Genomic DNA, 18,212 nt, shown 5'->3' on the forward strand with positions numbered 1-18,212 from the left:
ATACAAGTATCAGAATAGCCTTCGATACTGCCTAACATGCTAGTATCGAGATTGCCAAGTACTGAGTTTATGAACCTTTTCAATACCACAAGTTTTAAATAAAGGTTAAAAATCCAATTTAGATCCAAACAAAATCTACTGTAAAGGAGTTTTAGAGTGATCTTTTTCCGTACTGACTGACATTTGTTTGTGTTTGTTAATGTGTCTGCAAGAGTTTAACAACTATGATAGCAATCATATCACACCAATACAGGGATAGTATAATACAGCTGTACAACTTATTAAAATCTGTCTTTTTTAACACAATAGTATCAGATCAGTACTCCGTATCGGCCGCAAGTTGATCCAATGTCAATATTCAAATAAAGCACCTTTAACAACAGCACTAATCAGCAATAAAGGCCTTTTAATTAAACATACCAATTTTAGAAAACAAGCAGAAGTTACAGCCTTACTTCTTTTCACCACATTAGGTTCTCGTCAGAGCAAGAGCTGGCACAGACTTGAAGCAAGTCTCCTTTTTTCAGACATTACTCTTCACAGAAATGTACACTCCAGCTCTGGATGTGACAAACTCTTCAGGCCTGTGAGTAATATTGATGTATAACAGCCACCATCTGTAACAGAGGTCTGTACCTCATAGTCTTGGCATCAGAAAGGAGAGCTGGTTAAAGAATCTGTAGTTTAATTTTGACTGAAGTCCCTTGTAGGACAAAGTGATTTTGTAAATGCTGCACACATCATAGAGCATGATTATCTGGCCTCGTCACTAAGCAGTAATGAAGAAGAGGAACATTGTGTCAGAATTGCTCTAGTTCTGTCACTGTTGCTAAGCCCGTCAGCATCCAAACTGCTTCTGGTTCCTGAGTTTAAAAAAATTAGTATAAAATGGGATTTTTGTAGTGCACACTGTGTTAGTATTTCAGTGATCCGGTGTATAGTCTCGCACTGCCAGGCCTTCCTCCACAGCGCTGCAGAGGAGGGTCTGGGGAGTCCACACAGCATTCAGGGGTGGGAGAAATTAGTTTTTGTCGTGCAACAGGAAACTCTGATTGGACAGATAGTCTAGCTAGCTGTCTGGATTGACCCTGCAGAGATCTGAGGAGCAGTTAACCATAGTCCACAGAAATCAAATGGGCGTTTAGAACGCCAACACAAAGAAAGCGGAAATCAAGTGACATTCGGCCAAAAAGAGTGACATCCGATGGAATTTCTGGCGGCGCCGGAGAAATCCCGGAAGTGGAACGTCAGGAATATTCAGTGTACCACTGAGGAAAGGTGTATTGGCAATTGCAGTCCCTATACTGTATATTGAGGTTAAATTCAAATCAATGGATCAAAGCAAGTTTCTGTTGCAATGTGCGATCTAGTTAGTCATGATGTTTGCTGTCCTTCCTTGTATTAAATCTAGGCTTGCTTGCCCATTGTTACAGACCAATGGGTGCCTAACCTTTAATCTGTGTGTGACAAAAAAGGTAATGTTTGACTGACAGACATTAGCAGTAACTACATTAAGGTAACTAAGTTGTTTAGGTTTGTTCCTGAGTGGATCTTTTTGACAGTGTCATGTAGTTATTGGGATTTCTGTAACTGTAACTTCAGCTATGGTAAGATTTAACGTAGCACTGAAATGTCATATTCTGAAAATATCTATCGAAAGCGGCTGTGATTGAGGTGGGAGTTGAGTTGGCTTTGAAGTCACACGAGGTGTCTACTGTGTTTTTCAAATTGGCTGAAAAAGCTACTCTTCTGTGACCTCGTCTACCGGGCTCCAACACAACAGCCATTATTTGCCTCCGGAGTAGCTTTGCATTTGAGAAACCTTTCAATAGCTAAACTCTAATCAGTTCTCAATTGCTTGGGACACTGAGTCATGCATTTCTTTCCTGGCACACTGAATCTATCAACCTTGTGTCAACAGTCCTTTTTCCCAGAGTGCTAGTATTTAATTTTTTGCTCCAGCTCCCAAGGGGAACAAACACGCTTCATCTTTCAGACTACAGCGGAAGAAGTATCCTTTCCTTAAGTAAAAGTACTAATACAACACTGAAAAAAATACTCTTTCACAGGTAAAAGTCCTGCATTGAAAATTTATTGTTAATTAAGTTTGTGTCATCACGAAAATGTACTCGGTATTAAAAGTAAAAGTACTCATTGTAAAACCGTTTTTAGAAACTGAAAAACAATCCAGTTTGTTTAATGGTTTAATCATTTGAGATGTACTTTCAGGCCATTATATTGTTGGCTAGTTTATTAATTAATTCATAATAAAGCATCGTATTTCCTAAACTACATGTGTTTTGTGTGCAAACCCCTTAATTTGTAAAGTGACTTAACTGTTGGATTAATACAGTGGAGTAAAAAGGTAGAATTTTTCTTTTCTTAAATGTAGGTGGAGTAGAAGTAGAAAGTGGCATTACAAGAAAAGACAAGTAAAGTACATGTACCTCAAATGTACTTAGTTATATTCTACTGGACTACATACAGTACCATGTTCCCTGTACACTCTCCTCTAACATCTAACATCACATCATAAAGTTCAGAGCAGCGTAACCTGTCGACAAGGGAAGGCGCAGACTTTCCATTTTGGTCCTCTAAATCACAAGTGTCAAACTCAAGGCCCGCGGGCCAAATCTAAGTTTATAAAACGTGTAATAACATAGTCAAAGATATTTGACTTCTTCGAAATAAAAGCACGTCAATAAACAATACGTTTGGCCCTTAATGCACATCTCATTTTTTAGTTTGGCCCTTAGTGAAACTGAGTTTGACTCTCCTGATCTACTGTACACAGCTGTAGAGTCTCGATGTTCAGGAAGAGAGAAGTCATTCATTGTGAACAAAACTCCTAAACCCTTTGGACTATTTCGAAGAAAGGTGCCAAGGAATATTCACACTGTCGTGATAGGTCCTTTGCTTTTTTTCTGTGTTTAAGTTCTTTCAAACTCTCTTATACGGATTCTTCCTTTGTTCAATATCTGAGACATTTACAATGAAAGAAAGAAAGAAATGAATCCCTCTTTCAACCAGCGAGCGGCTCATTTATCCAGATTACACTAAATGTAGAGCCGGAGGAAGGCCATCACTGTTTCTTTCACTGACACTAAAAGCCTTGTTCAAAGGTCTAGGACTTTTTTTGACAGACAGGCTGTCATTCCTCTGAGGAAAACGGAAGTTATTCAGCCACGAGGCAAAGAAAGAGCTGAACTGCATGACAACGTCAGGTATTAGACTGCTACTGTATGCATACACTTCAATATAACTGGCAGACTTGCAGTATTGAGTCCAACAATTTCAGAATTATGTCCATTGTCCAATTTAAGGTGAATGCCAATGTCAGTGGGCTTGTCTGCCTGAACAAAAGTACAAAAACAGAAAAAAAATACAAACGTTGCAGTTTTATTGCAGAACTTTCATTTAGATTTCACCCAACCAAAGACTTCCACCAGAACGTGTCTGAAGAATGTTGGGTAATGAAGATATCTCAACACCACTGTAGTAAAAAGACATGCATCCTTTGAAGTGATCCAACACTACTGAAATAAGCCCATTGTCAAACATTGTTAAACCTACAGTGAGTGTTGTCTACTAGAATATTTTGTAAAGTTAGCTCAAACAGCCAATGAGGGTGAGCAGATTAGCTTGGTAGCAGTAGTGCTAACTGTGTATGTTGGACTGAGTGTGTTTATAACTGTGCAACCGTTTTATTTTGGTTCGTATCGGTAATGCATTTAATACTCAGGACAGACAAGTTAAGGTGAAAGCTGAGTGTTGGCTTCTCCATCACTCTCTGCACACTATAGAGGGTGATCACCGAAGTGATGTTCTGGGCAGTAACCCAGATGGGCGGCCATATTGAAAAATATATTAAAGCATGGATTTTCAAGCGTTTCTTAACCCTCATGTTGTCCTCGGGTCAAATTTGACTGGTTTTCAGTTTTTTTATCATTTGAAAAATGGGCTTTCAAAATAAGCGCTGAAAATGTCAACATTAGAAATATCAAATAACGTTGGAAAAAAACTGAAAAAGTGACAAAAATGACGGAAAATGCGATAATAGTGTTTCATGGTTGATGGGAAGACAACACAAGGGTTGTGGGATTCTTTCTAAAAGTCTGTCTAAAAGGAAGCAACAAGCTTGAGCAGTCAGAACTGGTAACATTGACTTGTTATCAGCCTTGTTTCTGACAGACCTTTGTCTGTATTTGATGCACTGTAACATTTATTGAGGGACTACATGAACCAGAATGCCCAAATGTACTCATGGCTTCATGTTCTCTCTCAATACTTCCAGGAAAGTGGCTCAATCTACCTCCAGTTCACCTGCTCCACCTCCCTCCAGCTCGAAGTCATCTTCGAGGTGCTTGAGGAGTACGACTGGACCTCCTTCTCTGTGGTGACCACGCGTCACCACGGCTACGAGGACTTCCTGGCCATGGTGGAAGGTATGACGGACGGCTCGTTCATCGGCTGGGAAAAGAAGAGCGTGGTGATTCTTAACGTGACCGATGACCCTGGCGGAGCCCGGACGAAACGGCTGCTCAAAGACAACGAAGCCCAGGTGAGTCACTGCTTTGTTCTCCTCTAAAGTTTTCTAAAGCTCTTTTCTGCTGGGTGGATTTTTCTTAGGTTGATTTGTGGAATCAAAAAATCTCAAGGGAGACCCGGATGGGTTTTGGTCCTTTTTACACATAGACACAAAACAGACACACACTTGTCATTGGACATCCCAGAAACCAACATCGCCCCTATAAGGTCACTCAATCTCCTCATGCTGTTTCAATCATTCATCTACACAGTTGTTGGAGTGGTTCCCGGGCATAGTTCTGGACAGACGCTCAAAACTGATGCTGGTGACATAAGATAATCTACAACAAAAAAGGGTGGAAACTCTCATCTATTAGAGTTTTAGATGTTGTACAATGGAATGACAGTCAGAAGTTAAAAATGCCCACCGCCTTCTTCAAGATCGACTGAATAAATCACAATTTGTAATGCGTTCTTAGACAAAGTGGCAATACCCTTATGCAAGTGCAATGCTTTAATAAATTTATGAATATGTCAATTTTTAACTTGTTTAAAGAAAAGCGCAGAGAAAATACTTTAAGCCCAACTGAACAGGCTTCACATTTTTCAGTTAAAAATCACTAGAAGTACTCAGCCAAGGTCAACATCCTTCTATTAAAGACAGTTAATGCGGTTTTAGAAATGATTTGGTTGGTTAGATGCATTCTGATTAATGGTTTGGGGGCGTGAAAAAAAATGACAACTTAGTTACATTTGGAGTCCATAAACTCAATACCAGGTTAATCCCATTTGTCAGATCCATATATATCTACAGTGCTGTCTCGGCACATGCAGCTGGGAGTTCATAAGTTACTTCTTTAGGCATTGAAAGATCCCAGGGAAAGCTATAGTACAGCACCATTCAACATCGGCTTACAGTAAAAGCTGTATTTAGGGGAGGTTGGCTGAGGACACACTATTCATTTACACTGACATCCTGGGGGAGCACTTACACACCCACACACACACACTACCTCACACACACACACACACACACACCTGGGAGCTCTGTAGTGTAACTGTTGCAGCTCTGCACTGCAGCTGCTCTCCTGGAAGCACTTGAGCACTCGGTGCTTTACCGAGGGATTCTTTTACAGTGCTTCCTCCTGTGTGATAAGTCCACTTGTCCGAAGGTTTTCAGCGAGGATTTGCAAACAAACCACACATCTTGTAAACTATAGACGACGGGAGGGTGCTCTTCTTTAACAGTGCTTGCCCCCCCCCCCCCCCGGCACATCCAGGCTTAAAACACAAAGTGGCCAATCACAGCAGAGGAGCAAAAGGTTTAACCCTTGCTGTTGTTGTCCTCAGGTCAAATTCGACCCATTTTCAAGTTGTTTTGTATATTAGAAATTTGAGATGTCAAAATAGCGCTGAAAATAAAAATGAGAAAATATTGGGAAAAGTGACAAATACGTTACCAAAACGTACAAAAAAAACCCAGTTTAGAACGGACAACAAAAGTATTTTTTTTGTCAACAACACAAGGGTTAAAGCAACGGTTCTCAAATCTTATTCAGTAATGTGCACCCCCTTCAAATGCAAATTATTGTTTACCCCCTGACCGACAGCAAAACGTTTTTGGTTAAAAATCTTAAATTTACAGAAATATACTGGAAGCAGCCCTTCCAGTAGACTACTGTTTATTTTTTCTTGTATGGAACCTTTCCTGTTCTTTTTGGGACGCTTGGTTGACAGAATCCGATATTTGTGATTATAAAAATTTGAAACGGGTCAATTATGACCCCAACACAACAGGAGGGTTGTTGTACAAATCCCATGTACCCCCTGCAGTACTCCCAAGTACTTCCATTTGAGAAACACTTGTTTAAAGGTTATTAGTCTACATGCATGACTTTGCACTTCCAGGATTGCTCCCTTTTTGACCAAAATGTTGCAGGATTTCATGGACTCTTCAGAAAAGGAAATTATCTTCACTCGAGTTACGCACCAAAGCTTTATAGACAACAGCTGCTAAAGGAGTTCTACTACAATCATTTAAACTGAGAAAACTCTTCTAGATACATTCTTTCAGCTTAGGTGGTGACCAAAAGCTGCAGACAAACAACGTAGTCCAGAAGAAATGACAGAATGGACACAGGTGACAGATTATGAGCTGCTCTAACACATCTGGTATGGAGGAAGAAGTGTTGGGTGTCTTTTCTCTTCCTTCACCCTCTCCCTTGTCTTTGTATATGAGCATTATCCCCTCCGTCTCTCTGTTTCACACTGTTTCCTTTTTAGTCGTGTTCATTCCTTGCTCTCACCATTTTACCATTGTCAGAGTAAATGACCTTTGTCAAAATGAAAAGTTTGTCCATGAAAGGGAGAAAAGAAGAAAGCAAAACACAAAGAAAGAATAAAATAAAAGGGAGAATGGACCAAATGCAAAAGGTCCTGAGCGAATGATGTAATGTTGTGAAAGTGATAGGAAATGTTGAATGGGGCAGGGAAGGAGTGGGCTTTAGATGTGGAGATGTGTATACACACAGGGTGCGATTTGTGAAGAAAGCAGAGGGGGGGATGTTTTGTGATCATGCACAACAAATCAAGACATGGAAGAATTAAACCCCCCTTTCTATACCATGGATGTAGTGCCACCCAGACAGCCATGCCAGAACTCCAGTATTGTATTTAGCCAGGCTTAGTACAACCAGCGACTGCTGCTTGGATTAAATTGTACTATGGCACTATAGACTGTTCACGGTACAGCTTTACTTAGTTTAAACTTCTATTTTAGGTATAATATATAATAGATAGTCTATTGGTGAAGTAGCATTTCTCACTATGAGGGGGATACACTTTTTTTGTCCCCACTGGAATTAAAGGAAGGAGGAAATGCTATGATTCACTGATGGAGAGATTCAAATGGAAAATAGCTATTTCTTTTCAAGTAGTGGTATCAGTTTTAAACAGATTAATATATATATATTTATATTATATGGTGACATATTAGCATCATAGATCTGGTATTCATCTCTCACTGACATGGCTTACTGGGACACAAAATGGAATAGAGCCATCAGTAATAACATTCCCATCAACCTCATCTATACGTTGCAAGTGCTAATTAGTAAAAGTTAGCCTGGTGTAACAGATGTTATGTTTAAAACACATTGATTGTGTCAAAGGTCCAAAATGGAAATGTCCGGTGGTCTTTCAAACTGCCTTGACATGATGGTGCTAAAAGACACGTGTTAGCTGAGAAATGCTGCGACTGCTGAACTATTATTAAATGTCCAACACTAAAATGTCCACTTCCACATTAACAAAAGTTGACAATGGGCAGTTATGCGGCAGGTGTTTGGACATTCTCCAAGGATGTAGTGTTGTTGTTGTTTTAAAAAGTTGCCCTCTGGGTATTGTCTTTCAGTGTCGGTATCATCCATCTAAATTTGGTATTTTTAAGAACAATATGTGAGCATGATGCCCTTGAAAAAATAGTGGATTGCATGTGTATTTGTAGGAGCAATGTGCTTGGAATCAGCCTAATATGTCTCATTTATTTGGTCTTCTACTTGATTCTTGTATTGATCTAGTGATCGGGGAATTATTCGGGTCCGCTACTGTATCACAATGTACGTTTGGAGGCTTCTGAATCGTAGGGCTGTGCTACTAATTGAATTTTAATGGAAATTAAGATTTTGGCTCCTAACTATCACAAAAACAAAGTAATCGAGAAAAAAGATTATCTAGCATGTTACATTTTGCAGGTAAACTCTTAATTTGTTTTGTGTTCTCAATGAAAAACAAATTGGAAAAGTATCAAGGGACATTTCACAGCTCAAGGTGTTTTGTCTGTGGATTTAACTGTTTCACTGTTTTTTTTAAGTTCAATAAATGCAACATCTTTCCAATAGTCAATTAATAATCGTGGTAAATAATTGTGATTTCAAGCTTTTTTTCCCATAATCGAGCAGCCCTAGTGTATCTGATTTGGAGGAGCAGAGATGAATGGGTGAGGGAGCTTGAGTGAGGAACTACCAGAGCATCGAATGCAAAAGTCTGTTATCACATCAGCACACCCGTTTACTGGATACTGGAACTGTTAGGTAATGTGATCGTACACATGCTGATCGGACCAGTTTTTAGACCTGTGTCCATAGTGAATAGGGTTATAACTATGCATCATGAAATTTTTAAAATCAATTTGAAAGTAGAGATCATAACCTGTTGAGATGAAAACTGGCCTAGGGCCTAATCAGGTATTGATTTCACTTCAGACGTTACTACGTCTTCTAAGTTCATTTATTTGAAGATATTTTTTAGTTATTTTGATGTGGAATTTGTTTTAAAAATTGTATGTTTTTATTTTTTATTTAAGATAAAAGGACTTTGATAAGAGTACACTTACTTAAAACATCATTCAGGTGACAGCTTTTGTTGTTTGATTGCTAGCTTGTAGCTAAGCTAGCAGTCGTTTCAAAAACGTTTTAGCTATCTATGATTGTTTGATTGCTAACGTTAGCTCAAAACTCCATTCAACTGACATTTATTATGTTTGATGCTAACTTGTAGCTAGCAGGGAACGAACTTCGTTAAGTAGGTCCATTTTTACTGTATTGACATTACAGAAGTGTCTCGTTAGCATCTTGTATGCTACTTGTCGCAAAGTGACGCATGTGCAACTCACATCTTCACTGGTCAGAAAATGACGCCGGCGCGACTTCAATCTACACTTGACTTGAACCGGGGAGTGACACTAATAACTGTATGTTACTTCAACTTCCACAACTGTTGATGCACAAGGCAGCCATGTTGGATTTGGAGCTTGAGATTTCAGGAGGTTGTCTGAGATCTGAGATCAGAAAGCTGAGTTCAGGGGGCTTGTGAAATCCGTCTTTAGAGTCCAAATAGAAAGCACTATTAAGCCAGTAACCTTTCGGATTCCAGATTTTGGTTTGTGCTGGTTTATCTTTCAGGATTGCAGATCTGTCATTGTGCTATGAGAGTGCCTGTTATTTCCATTATTGGGTTGCTCACAGCTTGTCACTGTTCCATTTTGAAATGCTGCTGGGTTACATTGCATGTTTCTGCATAATCCTCTCCTATGATGCTAAGGCCTTTGATGAATAACCAAAAGGGTGCTTTGTCGTAATGTATCTATAGTTGCATTTTAATGCAGGTTTAGAACTGAATTAGACAAGCCCTGCACTCTGAGTGAATGCTCAAATCCCCTCCGCACACACGCACGCTCACTCTTGATCATTGATTACATTTGGTTCATCCTCGGCTGTGACGTGAGCATAACTCAGACAGAGAGGAGCGTTTCCCCACTTTGACTTTTCTTTACTGCTCCCTACATCTTTCCCACCTTCTATTTCTCTACTCCTGTTCCCTCTTTCCCTCTCTCATCGTACATTAACATGTCTCACAAGGGATATTTGCACGGTAATAATCTGTATTTTATTCACACCGGGAAATAAAATTAGCCTCCAATGGCCCAGAAGAATTCCTCTACTTCTCGCCAGACATAAATACGACTGCGGACCCTACAACCTTCTGCTGCAGCTGATGCAAAATCATGCATCTGTTTGTTCCTTAACTGCATGCTCCTTAGAGCAGAGATCTTCATCAGGGGGTCCACAGACGTACTGCAGGGGCCCACCAAATTATTATTTTTTAAGTAAAAGGTCTTTTTTACAAAAGATGAAAATGTCGGAACATGAATCCAACCTATTAGCAGATAGAAATGAGCCTATTTAATAAAAAAAAAAAGATAGCCATCCACAGATCTAGTTAATTTACTCTGTACCCCCTTCAAATTATTGTTTACCCCCTGACCAACAGCAAAACGTTTTTGGTTAAAAATCTTAAATTTACAGAAATATAGGCATATGCAATTTTTACATGCCACATTTATTTTGAACATAACGTAACATAATTGATAAAATCATGCCAACAAATGTTTTAACAGCTTACTATTCTATGCACTATAAACGTATGTATAAAGGCTTTACGCCGCCCTACACAGTATTGTAGGCTCAATTCAATATGTAACTTTATTTTATAGAATGTGTAGTAGGGGTCCCTGCTCCATCTCACCCTCAGTTAAGGGGTCCTTGGCTTAAAAACTGCCTTAGAGGCATTGGGAAGGCTGTATGTAATCTTGCATGGGCCATTTATTCTCCTTCTCCTTTAGCTTGCCTTTGCAGGCATCAGCTTATGATTCACATCTTGGTTGTGACTAGTAAGCAAGGTAGCAGGCCTGTTTCTTTCCATCCGCATGTCTTTATCATTACAGGAGAACACATGGGGCGGCTGTGGCTCAGTGGTAGAGCGGTTGCCTGCCAATCGGAAGGTTGGTGGTTCAATCCCTGGCCCTGCAGTCCCATGTCGAAGTGTCCTTGGGCAAGACACTGAACCCCAAGTTGCCCCAATGCTGCGCATCGGAGTGTGAATGTGTGTGAGTGTTTATCTGATGAGCAGGTGGCACCTTGTATGGCAGCCTCGGCCACAGTGTAGGAATGTGTGTGAATGGTGAATGTTTCCTGTACTATGTAAAAGTGTTGAATGTTTGAGTAGTTGTTAAGACTAGCGCTATATAAATACATTTACATTTACATGCACAACAGATCAGGCAGTGCAGCAACAGGGAGTACTTTTGCAACCTTTGTTTTTTACTTTTTAAATCAGACTTGTGTAAGGGAGCAGCTCTGAGCATCTCTTGAGGTGGTTTGAGTGATTCATTTGTAGTTTTAGTTTTTATGGAACATAAAAAAAAAAGAAAAAAGATAAATGCACTTTTCAGGACTGGGAAGAAAAGCAACTAAAACTAAATATGTCTTACCCCCCTTGTTTTATTTGTATACCCTAGTTAAATAGAAAACAATGTAATTCCTTCTCTTATTTACATGTATATACACATACAGACATGCATATATCAATACACCATACATACACATTACCTTTTAGCTTTACGGTTGGATAGTAAAGTCATTTTGGGCTTATTTTGCAGTCATTACTCTAGATCTCTGGCCAGATGTAACATTTTAAAGTAGACATTTGATACAGGGAAAGACTTTACTGAGTACAAAAAAACTTGAGTATTCCAGAAGATCTATCAATAACTGTAAAGAGAGAAATATCTACCGGTTGGAAAACAAGCAACGCAGTTAAAAAAATAAAAATAGTGTCTACAAAATGAAATCAAATTCCATTCCCTCTATTAAAAGATGTGTCTTCGGCCATTTTCTTTCATTTCCACCTGGCTGTTGATGCGATTAAACTCTGTCACGATAAAATATGAAGACCCACAGGGGTCTAAATGAAACGCTTTCTTCTAAAATGAGATGTCCAACGTTTGAAAAATGAGACACCTGCCCGAACAGAGTGATTGATGGCTCGAAATTGTAACAAATTAGGCCCTCCTCCTGAAGGATGTCAGAAAGCAGGGAAACTCGGCTCCCTCTGAAGAGTAGAACACTTTGACGGACAGGATCCTCTTCATTTCCGAGATGACAAACTCCAAGCTCAAGGAATGCCAACGGCGTATGTTAAGAGATCTAAATGTACCCAGAGTGCTCAGAGGATGTGATTGACAGGGACAGAGCGTTAGACGTCTGATGACGTCCTCGATTCCATCTTGTCCGCCGAGTGGGATGGAATCGGCGTCATCCGGGCCGTTGTCTCTGACGCCCGTAACACCGGCGAACGCACCGCATGTGCACGGTCACACACCACACACCACCACACACCCCACACCACACACCACACACCACCACACGCCTGCTGGTGTCGGAGCATGTTCTTGTAAAGCATTTTGATTTTGACTAATTTCAGTCTCATAACCTCTCCAATTGTCTAACAAAACTGTGGCTCCTCTAGTGCTTCCTCTGAGTAATCATCTGAAGTACCCTCAGCGTCAATCACACACACACACACGCACACGCACACACACACACACTTGAGCATCTTTTTTTTTTTTAACTTTTTTAATCTCGTCCCCCCCCAATCCAATTCCTCCCTGTTTAATAATGTATGAGAAGGAAAGGCAAGCAGACCAAGTGGCACCATTTTTCAATTGCAGCTCACTGTGTTAAAAAATAAACAAACAGGGGAAGCATTAATGTCTAAGTGCACCAAGTGTATAAATGAGTCTAATCCATAACTGTGAAGGAAACATGAAAGAGCATTATGGGACCGAAAAGCAGCGAGGTTGAAACATGGGGGTGGGAATTCATTTTTTCCCCCTCTTTTTGATCTCACACATCCATTCCTTTCATTTTCTGCACTTCTTTTTTAATCCATGCTCTGTCACCTCTTTCCTTTCTCCTCATCCTTCTGTCTCTTACTTCATTTTTTTTCCAATTCCTCCTTTCCCCCCCATCTCCCTTCTTAATTTTGGGTCATAGCCATTTTTCATAAATCATTTTACCATAAGTCGTTTTTTTCCTTCAATATGTCCTTTCCCCTCTTTGTAATGATGTGATTGTCCAATTTTCTCTCCATCATTGCTGCTCCATCCTTTCTTTCTTCCTAAATCCTAAAGTCTTTCTTCGTCCCTTAACCCCTATTCCTCTCTTCTTGCCTACGTGTCCACTTTTTGTCCTTCATTTCCTTCCCCTCCATTCTTGACCTATACTACATCCCTTCTTTTCTAATTACACCTCTTTACTACATCTCAATCATGTTTTTTTCTCTTCTCCTGTCTTTCATTTGTTTTTCCGATTCCTTCCGTTGTATTGATTCATCCTTCACTCTCCCATATCCCTTTTTTTTTTTAACCAACCCCTCATCATCTTGTTAATCTATTCCTCCTTTTCCCCTCTACTCTCCCTTCTGCCATGTCTGTCTCTTTCTATACTTCCCTCCCTCTTCCTAGTGTACTAATTACTTCCAACCTTTTCCCTCCCACTGTCCCTCCGTTTATCCTCTCTTTGCCTCTCCTCCTCCTGCAGGTCCGTCTGCTGTACTGCTCCCTGGAGGAGGCGGAGCTGGTTTTCCGGGCAGCCTTGGCGGCGGGTCAGGCCGGGTCCAGTCACATGTGGTTTGCCGTGGGACCGGCGCTGTCTGGTTTGGGCCTGGAGGGGCTGCCCAAGGCCTTGTTCGCCATCCGGCCGCAGGGCTGGAGGGACGAGCCACGAAGGTACGAGCAGAGCAGAAGGGCGTCAAGGGTTCACTGGCTGTGGTGCTCCTACAGGGCTACCGGAGGTTATTTAAGACCTGGTAGTGACCGCTGATGGAGTTTCGGGGCTCCTTGTACTGTACACTTTTAGATAAAAATAAAACTGCGTTAGACATTATATCTGCTTTATTAAACGGTCTATATTGATATAGACTGTTATGTATGTGCATGTAAAAGTATAAAGCAGCATAACAAGCTCAAGTAAACCTGGGCCTGTGGTTTGTATGGTATGGATTCTTTATATAGTCTATATTAACAAAGTTCTACTTTCGGGATTGTTCAGGTGGCGCCGGAAATTCCACCTGATGTCCCTCATTTGGACATGTTGCAATTTGAAGCAAGCATCCTACTACAATATATATTGTGATTGTAATACAAAATGAAACTTAACGTTCACTTACTTGGCTATCACCGAAGTTGTCGACAATACCCACAACCCAAGGGAATATCTAAGTAAGTGAATCTTGCGCTCAGAGTTTTCACGACAGATATGTGTTCACAAAGTCAAGAATGAACCCCATGCTCATCCAACATCCATTAACATTGGCTACCAGAAGCCTCTGGCCATATCAGATCCTGTGGCAAGAAAACCCTCAACGGTGACTGACCAACGGTGTGTGTGGCATTGACTAGAAATTCAACTTGTCAAACATAAAAGGAAGATTGTGCTAGTTGTTCCTGGTCGTTCTGTGCAGTCCCAATGTTGTAGTTTCTTTTCTCTCAGCTGAATTGAGGGTTCATACATATTGAGTGAGTTCTGCAAGGCTGAGCCTTATGATTTTAAAGATGCATGAGGGTCAGTGAGAACATACATATTCTCTTCTTCAACCCCTGAAACACACATTTTGTGCACCTTTGTGTTTTTTTCCTGCAACACACAGCGCTGCATAGTTGGATTTTACGACCGCCTGCTCTGTCCATGATGAGGTGAAAGGTGGAATCCTTTATTGATTTGAAGTCCCGACGGGAAACGGGTTAAAAAGATTCTTCTTTTTTTTTATATACCTAAGCCAGTTCCGGTATCCAGGATGAAAACTTAGTAAGATTTTGTATTGCATCAGAAATCCAAACTAGGTCAACAATTACAAACTGTGAAATAAGTTTTCTATTTTTCTCCTAAACAAGTCAAAATACAAATATCTTTTTCTTTTTCTTTCTTAATGTGACTAGATGTGCTACATTTGGAGACATGAAATGCCCGTATTTGGGAATTGCCACATCAGTCTTCCGACTTTTATTAAAACACTCGTTGTCCGCCGGCCATCTTAAATCTATTCACATGGAGGGTTCCTACCATGTTGCATAGCTGCGTTTCCAATGCATCCGATTTCTATTCTTGTGAAATGATTGTCCGTGTGAGAAGGAAAGGCCCGAGAGCGACACTCTTGTCACTATCGGGCACAGATGGTGAGTCCCAAGACTTGTGCCGGATACTTAGAGTGATGTGACCAGTGCAGATGGGTCCTTCTGAAGACCTGACGGTCAGCCTGAACCTGCACCTCAACCCTGTATGAAAAGGTGCTGTGTTTCCACTGTATGCTACAGCGTTCTGCTTGGCTTTTTTGGCACTTGTACTTTTCTCTTTCCATTTTCCCCTGCGGATAGAACACCTCCTCCTCCTCCTCCTCCTCCTCCTCCCCCCCTGTGTAAGTGGGGGTCTTAGCTGATCGCCATAGTGTGAAACTGCTTTGACATCATCTTCAACTTGCTGAATCCTTTCATTGGCAACCCAACAGTGGAACGTCTGCACTTTGTCAAATTGGATGGCGTAGTTTTGCAATCTGCCATTTTAAAAACATGAGGGTTGAGTGAAAACAAATTGCGCTGGAAATTGTCGGTAGCTTGTCATTTCAAAAAATTGCAGGCTTGTGCACGATGTCCTGTGTTGCACTAGTGGCTATTCTCTCCGACCAATCAGTGCTCTGCAGTGTTTTAACTCCACATTCTAGTATTGGCTCAGCTCACTTGGAAGCGTGAGTCCAGTCCAGTTGAGCCGTACCATGCAGTGGAAAAGCTCATTAGACCTACTCAGACAATATTCTAGGGTGCATTCAGGCAATCCTCCTTAAGAGTTAGAATTCCCAATTTTAATCACCAGCAGGAAGCAATAATGCAGCGTGCTTTTACACTAGAAAGTCTTACACAGTAGACAGTAGTGTCGCATCTAAAAACATCTGAAATAACTCACAATGTCAAAAACTCACTTTACAGTATTTCAAATGTTTTGGACCTCTCACAAATAATGTACCGATTTAAAAGTGGTCATAAATCCATATAAACTCAAACTTTTCTTAAATTCATGCCTCCATGGCTTCAATTATTTGCAACCTGCTACTAAATAACTAACTACATGTACTACTCAAGAACCGTAGGCCCAGTTTTAGGATCCCTTACTTGAGTATTTTATGCTGCTTTATACTTTTACATACACTTTTTTTATATTAAACTACATTTTTCATAGGTCTATTTAAAAGTGAGATATTCAACAGTGACTGAAATTGGTTGGGTAATTTTCCGACTGAATAGTTTAATGAGGATCGCCTGAACGCACCGTTTACCCAATTGACCGGCTCACATTATTGCATACTGAGGGTTGCAAACGATACACCAGCTGTGTCCTCCAAATCCCACGGGCCATGCTCCATTTACATCAGCTATGTGCACTGCTGTCCAAGGCAGATGATCAAAGATTTCCTAAATCCTGTACATAATGTGGGTAAAAACCCGATAGCTGCCGAGGAAACAAATCGTCCTGTAGAGACAACGTCCCGTTTTGTATGTAGCTGTTCTCCAACCGTCTTCTTCATTCTGAAACCAGAACACATACTAATGATGAGGAAGAACTCAAGGACTCATTTTCACTCCTGACACTTACAAAAAGTTCAAAAAGTGTCCGGTGGTTCTAATTCTGAGCTACATAACGTAGAGAAGGAATTTGGCGTTAACAGCAGTACTAATCTTGAATCCTATTTTTAGCAGAGTTCACAGATTGAATGTTATTTTCCCAATATTAGCAATTTTGCCCCATTGATTTCCTGCTCCAGTGACTGAGGTCTCCAGAGAGACTGAGGGGAAAAGAAAGTATTTTTAAAACCCTGAAAGATTTGGGGCTTTCGAGAAGGCCCTCCTGCCTCCCCCCGCCCCTGAACTGATTCAGCATATCCAACCACAAAAGATGTTCTGACCAGAACCTCTACTGTACCAGGCAGCAATGTCAAAGCTGTCAAAGTGACACTAACACCATAGTACAGCTGTAAAAACCTGCTTCCGCTCCGGAGGACACCATGACTCTGAATTAATTCCCTGTGAAGAGGGCATAATGTGGGACACCTCAAATTCAAGAGCAGAGTACTTTTGAACTATATCCAACAGTCCGTCCCCACTTCATGTCCCGGCCCGCCAGCTTGTCTGATGCGCTGATTTCTGGAAGCATAGAAATGCTTCAGGAAATCATTCGATTGTGTTTCCTGCTGACTGTGACCCAGGTGGTCGAGAGTATTCGGACGAAAGTGAAGTACATCCGGCCGAACATCCCGTATATTAAACGTCGTCTGTGTAGACTACTTACAACCAAACCTGTTTATATATAAATATGTGTGACTCTACAGATTCAGGGAGTCTAGAAAGTGGCTGGAATAAGTTTACACAAACATGCTAAAGTTGATTAAAAAGAGGAATAAAAAAACATCTTTTGGAAATTGATCTTAATGCCATCATTTTAAAAAAGTAAGAAAATCCTACCTTTAAAAGACACATAGTGATTGCATGGTTTAATTTCAGTAAGACTAATAGCTGGTTTGATTTGCATTGAGAGGTGATGTTATGGAAAGTTCCCCATGCCTATCTCTATGTATGGTGAAGGGTATGTGATGATGATGGTGGGTTATTTTAATTCCAAAGGCCAAGGGAACTTTATCAGGATGCATGGTATCCTGATCCATGAAATAACTGGCATTTAAAATAAAAATGTGCCTCTATGGGAATTTAACATAGGGGTGTGTATACTTATGCCCCCTGTACTTTAAGGAATAACATTTATTTATTTACAATACATTATTCATTCACAAAGAAAGGTGTTGTCCCTAAAAGATGGGATTATTTGAAATAGTTTGACTCAAGGCATTAGGATCAATTTCCAAAAGATGTTTTTTTTAATCAATTTAAGCATGGTTGTCTAAACTTATTCAAGTCACTGATAGAGAGAGACGTAACTAGGTTTTAGGTGAGCATCTTTTGTTTTGGTGCCATCCACTCTTGGCTTGAGGGAGAGATTTACTGTATACGTCAGGGAAAAGGCACAGACCCTCCCAGGTACAGACGGCACTGCACACCAACACACCGTGGTTAAACTTTAACCCCTGCCTTTGTCTGTTCAACATCGAGATCAATACATGTGCATAAGTCATCAAAGTCTCCCGCACCTTCCTGTTTCCTGAAGTCAAGCTTCTCCTGCGGTTCTCCAATAGAACGGACTATAGGAAGAACGTATTCTTGGTCTCAGGTGTTTATTTTGAACAAA

General features: G+C 40.5%; 1 protein-coding gene across 1 annotated transcript in view; it reads left to right on the forward strand.

Annotated features, from left to right (window-relative positions):
* The window catches only part of grin2da (glutamate receptor, ionotropic, N-methyl D-aspartate 2D, a), a 136,343-nt gene that overhangs the window by 5,258 nt on the left and 112,873 nt on the right, over positions 1-18,212 (forward strand). The window contains exons 3-4 of the mRNA XM_034892066.1: positions 4,295-4,561; positions 13,467-13,654. Coding sequence (XP_034747957.1) covers positions 4,295-4,561; positions 13,467-13,654 — 455 coding nt within the window. The remainder of the gene's footprint in view (positions 1-4,294; positions 4,562-13,466; positions 13,655-18,212) is intronic.

Source organism: Etheostoma cragini, chromosome 14 (assembly GCF_013103735.1).
Source record: "Etheostoma cragini isolate CJK2018 chromosome 14, CSU_Ecrag_1.0, whole genome shotgun sequence".
Lineage (NCBI taxonomy): Eukaryota > Metazoa > Chordata > Actinopteri > Perciformes > Percidae > Etheostoma > Etheostoma cragini.